This window comes from Rhipicephalus sanguineus, chromosome 1, assembly GCF_013339695.2.
Source record: "Rhipicephalus sanguineus isolate Rsan-2018 chromosome 1, BIME_Rsan_1.4, whole genome shotgun sequence".
NCBI classification, from domain to species: Eukaryota; Metazoa; Arthropoda; class Arachnida; order Ixodida; family Ixodidae; genus Rhipicephalus; species Rhipicephalus sanguineus.
The window spans coordinates 280970668-280981581 of NC_051176.1; the positions used below are offsets into that span (position 1 = coordinate 280970668).

Sequence of the window (10914 nt, forward strand, 5' to 3'; positions counted from 1 at the left end):
GGGGTGTTCAACCCCGACCCCCCCCCCCCCAAAAAAAAAGTGCAGAAATAATCAAATCAATCTCCTTTGTAATAATTTTTGCTATGGGGCAGGGCTTTTGCAAAGTAAAGCGCTAAAAAGAAATAAAATGACGTCATAGTCGCCATTTTGTAGTGTTGGTGAAATCTGGTGAAATTTTGTTCTGGGGTTGGTGTCGAAGCCCCTTTCCAATCTGGCAACGCTGGCTCGCGGTGCGCAGTTTTGGCGGTACGCGCGAAAACTTACAATAGCGAAAAGTTGCGTTTATTCACTTGATTTGGATCAATGGATAGTGAGCCGGATGTTGTGGATATAGCGAATAAGTACGGCTATGTAGAAAGTCATGAAGAAGAGTGCACATCGGCGGAGCAAGTCGTACAAAAGCTTGAAGAGGTGCGAGCTTTTTGGCTGTAGTTTCCTATCTGTCTTCTGCTCTTCATCGTCTTAGTTGCATTTGAACTGACATTTCATGTGCGATCCGTGCCAACGGCACCTGAGCCACAGCACTGTAACTTCTTGCTTTCCAGGCTTGGCTGAATGAGACTTTTTCTCCTGAATTATTGCCCTACCAAAATGATATCGTTGACTGCGTTCTCGACCAGCTCAGATACATGCAAGAAAACCTACAAAGAATTGACAAGACCGACTTCAAAGCCACGATGCACAAGATGGAAGTGAGTAAACGGCGTAAAGCGACCAAACGTTTTCCGCGAACTTTGTCAACAGGTGCATAGCAGGGTCAGATCCAAGGTAGCCTTCAGGAGGGGGTGGGTTGAGTGGGCGGTAGGTTACCGTTAGTGCACCCTCTGGAACCTCCAGTGACGCTTGAGTCGAACTTTGGTGCGGTCTAGTAGCGGATACACAGCTTGTGTTCACGTTCGCTATTTGGGAAGCACAATACTAAGAACTGGGCACCTCCTGCTGTGTTCGCTGTGTTGTCAAGACGCAGCGCGCGTCAAGGGCAGATAGAGATGGTATCCACGCATGTTTTGCGCTGTAGTTCCCCATGTGTTTCATTGCTCATACTTTCCAAGTAGCGCAGCCCTGCAATTTGCTTGCATTACTGGAATAAATGTTTCATTTTTCAAAGGATCGCTCTTGCCTGATGGCGAGTGAGGGTAGCTCTGGTCTTATAAAAATAAAACGCCTGTTGCCCCCACCAGCAAGCTAACCATGTTTACTTATATTGCAGGTTGAGCGGATTCAATACATCCTTACAAGCTACCTCAGAACACGTCTCACGAAGATAGAAAAGCACGGTGCATACATCCTTCGACAACATGAAACAGGCGAAATCGACTCGGATGAGTTGCTATCTCCATACGAAAGAAAATTTGCACGAGCGTAAGTTGGCTTCTATACCCACTCTTTCCCTGTGTCGAGCTTTTTTTCTGGCTATATAATTGTTTTGCAGGGAATTTGGAATAGAAACCTTCAGCATGAATGTACCTTCAGCTTTACTGCATTCATAACTTGCCCTAGCTAGATGGGGATATGGCTGGAGTGTTCTGCTATTTTGTATTGTCATTAAGCCATGTGGATACTCTCTGCTCTACTGCACAGCTGCTCAAGTGTTGTAGACGTGAGTGACAGTGGCTATGCTGTTTGCACAAGTGGCCAGCTTGTGCAAATGTTCACCAAAATATGAACAATTAAAAGGCTGCTGTTCATCTTCCTGTTATGAAAATCTAAAAAAACATAACTTGGTGCTTCATTTTAATACTGCCATCTTCCTGCATGTAAACATTTGAAGTTGGTCACTGAAGCCGACCAAGGTAAGCTGCTGGTGTGAACATCATTAATCATGCTATGCATTCTGGGAATGGTTGCACTTATGAATGTGTCTGTGAATGTATTTATCGTGTATCATTGTGTTAGTGCATGCTCTCTGTTTTTTACACCCTGCATTTGGCTCATTATGGAAGAAACTTTCAAAATTACATTAAAGTGCTCCGAGTTTAGGTGAAGGACTACAGGCAAGGTAATGCAGCGATAACCACACTTTGCAGAGGATATGAAGTAATAAGAGCTTATATGCACACCAACAGCTCCCCAAGCACAGCATTCATAAGCTGAAACATTTCTTGCTACCACTCCACTGCACTCTTTTAGGCAGGCCGAACACGAATGGTAGTCTCTCTTCGCCCAGATACGTTACAACAGTACATTGAAATATCCTCTGAACACGAGGACTCTTTGTATCGCTGCCATTCTATTGACGAACTGAGTGATGAACCGGGCATTCCTGCCTCTTGAAAGCAGCCCATCTATCCCAAGCAATGTACAAAATGTGACTTTTATGGCAGGTGTGTAACCCAGGAGCGTGGCTGGCTTCTCTCTCTCTCTATATATATATATATATATTCTTTTTTTTTTTTGCTACCCAATGGGCGTTTTGATGCATGGAATCGCAAATGTCACTTTTCTTGCTCAACGAAATGTAACCTTTCCACAATGGTCCAGGGCGTATATTGCAAAAGTATTTGTAGAATTTATGCAGCATCTGTGAAAATTTATTAGCTTGTCCACTACCACTTTTGTATCGGTAGATGTGTTAGTTGTTTACACAGATTTAAAGCACAGTCTGAAACAATCTAAAAGCATGACAGAGCCAAGTGAGCCACTAGACGTACATGTAAGTAATAGCCAAGTTCCTGAAACTGTCTAATGGGTTACGTCCGCGAAAGAGTTGCCACTTTTTTGTTGTTGCTAGCATCTGTTTTACGGTTTTCATTGTCCTTTGACTAAACTTGTCAAATGATTACTTGAATACGCAAACCACTCCCAGAAAAGGACCCACCATAGTGGTTGAGTCGTTACGGTGCTCGACTGCTGACCGGAAGGTCGCGGGATCGAATCCCGGCCGCGTTTTCGATGGAGGCGGAAATGCTTGAAGCCCGCGTACTTAGATTTAGGTGCATGTTAAAGAACCCCAGATGGGCGAAATTTCCGGAGCCCTCCACTACACAGTCCCTCATAATCATATGGGGGTTTTGGGACGTTAAAACTCAACAATTATACATCATTATTTCCAGAAAAGTGCATGTAGGAATTTAAGAGAGCACATTGCTTGGGATGTTTCACTTGAAAAGGCATTAGTTTTTTTAAAAAGAACTGCAATTAATTATTAGCAATTAGTCATTCAGTTAGTTGATTTCTGAGCTTTGAGTGCTACAGTTATGATTGCTCTGTAAAATATTTATAGCTGCCTCTACCTAAAGGACACAGCATATGTGTAGTGTAAGGAGAGAAGCTTTAATGGCACATAAATGTAGAGACTGCTACTCTATGCACTTTTGAAGGGATTTGGGGGAAAGAATAGCAGGGATATGAAAAGGAAGGATGTAGGTATGATAAAGTGATGATGACAAGATGCACACTCTACTGCGTCTGAGTGGCACATGCATATTTAACAACAGATGCACCTTTGCAAACATGGGTTGAGGCTACTGCAATGTAGCCAAGAGACTATCTATAATGTGCATAATATTTGCAGCTGTTTGCATCACTGGCATACTTACACTAGAAAGTAGCAGCTGTACAGCACTGATTATAGTGTAGATTTCTTTCACTTGTAACTTAGCGGCTGCTGAGCTGAGGCCTATCAAGGACTTCTATGTTATGTATGTCTGAACCCCCCCAAAATTTCTTGATTTCTCCTGAAAATCATTTGCAAGACAAGAGCATGGACAGAACTTACATCTTTAAAAAAATTGCTTTAATGAAAAGGTTTGTTATATAAACACAACTCTTGAAAGGAAGGTTTTGTTGTACTTTTTATTATTTGTGTTATTTAACATGGTTTTATTGTAGGACTTGTAATACATGTATTTTGCTGAGTTTCAACGTGGAACTGTTGCAATTGATTTGGAAGGTTAAATCGGCAGAAAGAAACACTATATATTTAATGAGGTGGTGGCCTTTACATGAAATTGATAATGTTGGCACACTCCCTGTCATGTTTCTTTCCGCACTTTTAACCTGGAAATATTTTTTCTCGTACTGACCCAAAATCGTGGAATTACAGCTGGTCAGAATTAATCTGCAGTTCCTCACTGCATCATGCCTCATAGTTATATTGGGGGTCTGGCTAAAAAATTTTCAGAATTAAATTTTAAATGACATGACACTTAGAAGTCAAGTTTTTAGTGCAATAGTGTGGATGCTAATATAATGTAGGTGGTTGTAGTATTTTTAAATGTAGAGAATAAGCTACTTCGAAAAGAAAAAGCTCACAAAGTAATATGCAAACATGGTCCGTATGCTGACACTGACATATAGTAGATGCTGTACATACTTTTATTATTACTATTTGACTAGGGATGTGTGAGAGTTGGAGAGTTCCATATGAAACTAGAGACTTCCTTCAGTAGTGCAAGCTTCATGCTTAAAGCATGGCAGGAAGACTCCCTTATTTGTTTTCAGGTACATTGCTAGCATTGAGGACTACCTCCGGGACGTGGCCTTGGTTCACATGCCCTTCAACCAACAAGACTTCAACATGGCATCTGTAGGTGAGGTGCAGTTTCAGTGACGAAAATGAGTGCAACAATTATGGTAGCTCCAGAGAGTCTCTTGTTTCCAGCCTCACCAGCATTTACTGCAAATGAGTATACATCTACATCTTGTGTTTGGTCATAACTCACGTCCTGTTGTAATCACAATATTTTAAAGTGTATTATGCACTAATCTCTTGTCCAGTTTCCTACTTTTGATACATATGTACACTTGTCACGGTGGCCATGGCATTTCGCTGCTGAACACAAGGGTGTGGGTTCGATTCCTGGCCGCAGCATCTACATTCCTGTGCTGGTAGAATACGAAAATGGTCGTATACTGTGCTTTGGGTGCACATATAAATAAAATCTCAGCTCGTCAAAATTAATCTGGACCCTTCTGCAATGGCATCCCCAATAGCCCACAGTGCAGCTTTGGAACATTAAATCCCATAATTTGATAAATATATCTTGAACAGGCAACGCTTTTTTTTAGTGAGAAACGCTTGTTGGCTTCTTTTGTAGCTTCATGCTACTGTATGGTGGATGACAATTATTCTTGAAAGTTTTGCTTTATATTAGAAGGTGTAGTTTTCAAGGTCTGGCTGATTCGAAATTTAAAAGAAAATTTACCTGAAGCTATTAAATATAAGCAGCCATTTTTGTTTATCTCGCGAAAGACAAATTTTAACATGTCTGAACAGGCCCCTATGGCTTGCTTGTGTACTATGATATAGCTGTGCATGGCTTTTGTGTGCTCTGTAAATTGGAAGCTAGTGCATTTGCTGGAAACACATCATGGCAGCCATTGAATGCATAGAATGCTACATCTTTGGTTTGAAACCTGTGAGCTTCTGGCCCGTCATCTGTTTTAGGGCCGAATGTGATGAAGGCTTAGAAAACATTGCTCAGAGATGTATTCGGTCATCCTGAGCACAAATAGCCCCGCAGATGGACAATTTTGTATTTGTTTTATGGGTGCTGTCGTATTGAACTGTAATGAGCTTTCCTGTGTGGAGTGGTGTAAAGTTTACATTCTCATGAAATTAGAATTATCTATAAATTCTGCATGTATACAAATAAACTGATGTGTTGCAGTACATTATCACAGTTCATTTGCCTGTGTTAACAACCGGTAGCGCCAAAACTTTAACTTTGTTGTAAAATAGTCTATGGCATTGGGTGTGACTATGCATCATCTGTACATGTACCGTCATGGACAAATGAAATGCAGATGAGTTGGGGCTAACTAGAACACAATATTTTTGTTAGTGCTTTCAATACCTGTTTGATGCCAACATGATTTTGGTTTGAATGCATAGTTTGAAGCATGTGCCATTATTCGTGATAAGATAGTCGTGGTTCAAATTTGCTTTCATCATTTTAGCTGCTGTATTCTGCATTTTCTGGTTATTAAGGTTATTGGTGTAATAAAATGTGAAACAGGATGGAAAGCCAGACAGGAAAGAACTTTAGGGCGCCATTTCTTGTGTTATCCTATATATTTTTTCGTGTTGATAACCAGCTTGACTAGCAACAAATAGATACTATAGTTTCCTGCTCATGTTTTCTTTGTCTGCAGTAATACACCTGCAAAGTTTTGACTAGGTTTTGTGGATATAATTTTGCACTTTGTAGTGTATTTTAATCAGACATTTGGTAGCAGGGATATGTTCACCTTCATCCAACGCTTCACAGCAGTCATTACGTCTTGACCTTCCTGCAAAAACAGTGCAACATGTAGCAAAATATTGCCAATAATGCTGTCACTGTTTTCTGTGAAGGTTGAGATAATGTGAGAACCATTTTCTCTGGTTGCTTCAGATTGATATTCATATACATGCTAGTTTTAACTGTCATGATGTTTGAGATGATTTCATTAGTAGATTCATTAGTAGATCCATTAGTAGATCATTAGTAGATTGATGTTGAGTGGCAAGGGGTAGGATAGGCCAGTACAAAATGCAGATGAAATGATGGCATATGACTTGTTTGACATCTTTGAGATCTTGAACTCTGTTTCATTCCCATGGAATGTGTGAGTGGGCTTATTCTGGAGACAATTATTTTGTTTATGCATACCAGGGTAGAGAAAACAGCCCTGATGTAGCTCTAACTAACCCTGGCCAGAAAAGAAACATTAATTTTACACTAGCAATCCTGTATTCTGAATTGGTTTTTCTGTGTATGGTATTATGCCTGTAGTTTTTTGCACCATGAGAGGCTTTTAACCTAACTGCCACAACGGTCTAGTGTTTATGGTGCTCTACCACTGGCCCGAAGGTTGCAGTATCAAACCTGGCCGCGGCGGCCGCATTTTCGATGGAGGCGAAAATGCTTGAGGCCCGTGTACTTAGATTTAGGTGCACATTAAAGGACCCCAAGGGGTCGAAATTTCCGGAGCGCTCCACTATGGCGTCCCTCATAATCATATTGTGGTTTTGGGATGTTAACCCCTACAATTATTATTCATATTAAAAGACCTTCAACTTATGATTCACTTCATTTGTGGCACAGATGGAGGCCCTGACTTGGATGAGTTTGTCTTTCTCAAGGTGAAAAAGCAAACAATGGGTGTTCTAGTAGATGAAGGAACATCACAAAGCAGGTTAGTGCGTTTTAATGTACATCGCTACTAATTTTTCTTCACTGTTGATACTTTACTGCTACAGCTACTTTATTAAAGAATGATTCCTGATTTACTTTAGTCATAATTTTTTGAGGAAGCGGTATTCACTCAGAATTTGTTGATTACATTTATGTTTCGTTACATGTCAGTGCCCAGTCTTTCACACATTTCTAGTGATACTCTTGTTTGTGACAGAGGTATAGTGACAAGCAATTTTTGTGTGGAGGAGGACAGCCAATTGCAATTTCTGGCTCATACACTAGGCATGTTATTGAAATGTGTGTAAACAATCAATGACCTGACACTAATTGCTGTGAACTACCAATACTAGCACATAAACATAGTGACTCAAATTTAAATGGGCACTCAGGTTACGTGTCTAAAGCTGATTGTGGGTGGCGTAAGGGCTCAAGTAAGGACTAAATGTGTACGGGTGTGTGCATAGTATTAGAAATTTTGAAAATGAATTCAACATGTAGTTTGTGTTATTCGGATTATGTTCCCTTCGAGAATCCACTATTAAAAGTTGTCAAATATTCATTTGTATCAAACATATTGGGACAACAACACTTATTGCAGCCCCGAGAGGAAACGATATACTTGAGGGCTGTTCCGAATGATTATTCTGCGGGTTAGCTATGATTGTCGCGCAGGGGCAGCATTTCCTTAACATTCATGGTGTACATACCTGCAGCTCAATGATTTCCAGTTTTTCAATAAGAATGGCTTTACTTTTAGGTAAACAGCCTATATGAATTTGTTGTGATTATTTACTTGACCTGTCTCGCCAATGTTTGCAACGCTTCAGAACAATGTGCACTGCTGTAGTGTTGCACTTCTCTCGATCATTGAACACAACACTGTATATACATCACCCCAGTTATTTAGTCATCAAATTGAATGATATTATAATATGTATCTGTCAGTATATATAAGCCCAATTTCTCATCTGCCTCTGCGCAAGCTTCATATTTGTAGTCACTTAAATATGGAAATATTCTATATTTATTTAATATTCAGGTACCTTCTCTTCTTTTTTTAAATATTTTTATTTGCTTTGATAGGAAAATTTCACTATTCGCACTCTAACAAAAAAGAATATAAATCACAATAAGGTAGTGTCAAGAGGAATTTCCTACATTGAGGCACATTTGCAGCTTCCATTATGGTAATAAGAACAATTTAAGAAGAAGGAAACCTTGAAGATAGTGAAGAGCCTAATTTATCTCCTCATAACAGAGGTATGGTCGGGTACCACTTTGGAAGGCAGCGTCATTTTCATTTCGAAGGCAAATGCACACAAGCCTACATCAATGAGTGTGCGCTCTAGACTGACATCATAAGGTGCACGGTTAATGACTCTGCCATGGGAGAACATTGCCAAGTAAATGAGCAGGACAAATTCTTTCATTGCGGAGGCAACCTGCTGCCACTCTTCAGTCATCAGAGCAGGGGCCTCTCCTGCCTTCTTAAGTTGTATCCAACTATAGTACAAGACATTCAAGAAACCTTGCAAATTGATTGAAAAGCATTGTGTGTGGACCCCTTATCTCAATAGTACTAGCAAGCCACTGTGTACTGGGACTGTTCAGGCATCTGCTTAATTTTTTACATTTTTTTTTTCATTACTTCAGCCATACATATGCTTGTGTTTGTTTTGTTGACTGTCAGCATGGCATAATTGCTCACAGGAAATGCTGAACACTAGTTCTGTCCTCTTTGTTTGCTCTCTGTTGATGTCCTGTTTACCATTTTGGGCATCATTCCTTCTCTTTTTTTTTTCTTCATTGAAATATGCTATAACTGTGGTGCTCACTAGAAATGTACCAGAAAGGGTGCAAGTTTTGGTTGCTTGCGCAAATGCCCTTGCTGTTGTTGTGATCAGCGTGTGGCCTATATTGCAAAAGAAACTCTGGAAACTGTTGTCACCCACGTGAGATCGGCTTCATGGTTTGTAAAAAGGTAGTGCAGTCCATACCTTGTGATACTCTTTTAAAAAACTTTCTGCAAAGGCTGTCTCAGTGTTGTGTGTATTCCAAGCCGATAAAAAGTACATGTCCCCCCAAGTTGCTACAATAATTATTTTTTAAGCTGCTGAGACAATGTATTAAATGTCGCTAAATGCTCTGAATCCAAATTCTTCTGCTCCAAAATCAATATTTTGCTGCTCCCAGTTCTGTTTCAGCTGTCTCACTCCTGATGTTCTGATTGTACTTGCATTCTGGAAAAGAATTTATTTTTCATTTCAGAGATGGTGAAGTCATTGATCTTGATGAAGGATCTCGGCACATAATGCGTTACCGTGCCATTGCCTCCCTTGTAAAGGATGGATCAGTAGTATTATTGTGACAAGTATGTCTGTTCACTACTCTCAAATAAATTTAAAGATGTTATAATTATGGTGATCATTGCATGGTATGTTTCTTTGCGGATTGTATATGGGAGTGCCTGAAGTTGAGCTTAAGTGGCTAGAGAAAGAACATTTTGTTATGTGCTCGACCTTCTATGGCACCTGTCCTGCATTCTGAATTTTCTTTTGGTGCAAGTGTGACGGAGTTTTTATTATGTCTCTCGTTGTGTTTGGAGTGTTATGTAAGCATACTGTGGGGCATCTTTTATTTTGTAAGCGCACAGGTTTCTCCGTCCTCATCAGTTTTTTAGTGGTTGGCTAAGAGTATTCGTTTTGAGCTGTCTTAGAACTTCAGATGCTGATCTGGAATGTTTGTGTGCATGGTATTTGCTCACCATGCAGTCAATAGAGCCTCCATGGTTTTTCTATTGGGAGGACGTCTTGTATGTTTTGCTTGGTACTTTCAGAAATATACTTTGTGGGTATGCACTGAATAAAGCCCCTCTGTATTATCTGTAGCACTCTGAGAATATTGTGCTTTGGCAAGATTCCCCCAAATACTGTTCTGTGATTTCTTGTGGGGCAAGAGATCAATGCAAGCGCACCCATTTCGCCATATATTGGCCTACTAACACTGACTCCCTTCCAAGTTAACACAAAATGTATAGTCTAAGCAGTGTTGAGTATTTAATTGTCCTCGTTCGTCTTAAAAGCATTTTAATTTCTTCAGCTTGTACTGCACTGACAGTTATTTCTTTTTCTATTCAGTTCCCGCCCTTTGTGTTGTATTTTCTATTGTCATTGCTCACGTATGCCTTGCGGCATAATTCAAGTTCAACTCTCCAGGAGCTACCAGTGCAAAAGGATTATGGGTCTATCAGTAACAGTCGGGTGGACAGCCATGGTACAATCACGGTGTAGTGAAGCCAACTGTCTCTAGAATTGAACGAATGTTTATGAATGTTACACAAAGAAATATATCATTCGTGTGTTTGCTCAATGTGCCGATCAAATCAATCACTGAAAAGAGGGCATTTTAACACTAAAGTGTTTTATGCCGTGGTCCACGAAGACTTTCATGACGTATTTCCGTCACAGACATACGTCGCCAAATGAACGCGATTAGGTGGCAAAGAAAAAAAAACTAGAAGAAAAATAAAAATTTCCGTTAATAGGAGGCGAACCTGCGACCGCTCGGTCCACGGCGATGGCTAACGGGCGTCACCCACTGCACTCCCACCAAATACACGGAGGTTACACGAACATTCCTTTTATCTTTCACGCATTCCTGTCACAGTGCTCTTGATTCGCGGGGTGTTGGTGTCGTCTGGAAGCGGTAGAGTGAAGTAATAGGTGGCCTCAGCAAGCTGTTGCTACGACCGTTCCATTCAGCACGTTTCCAATAGCACAAGCGCAATAGC

General features: G+C 40.4%; 1 protein-coding gene across 1 annotated transcript; it reads left to right on the plus strand.

The window, feature by feature from the left end:
- The first annotated feature begins 223 nt into the window (after positions 1–223).
- Positions 224–9499, plus strand: LOC119379121 (DNA replication complex GINS protein SLD5). The gene is made up of 6 exons (XM_037648302.2): positions 224–411; positions 546–692; positions 1211–1362; positions 4444–4532; positions 7032–7122; positions 9393–9499. Exons 1-6 carry the CDS (start codon positions 304–306, stop codon positions 9490–9492), a joined length of 687 nt encoding a protein of 228 aa, XP_037504230.1. The 5' UTR covers positions 224–303; the 3' UTR covers positions 9493–9499.
- Positions 9500–10914: the final 1415 nt, after the last annotated feature.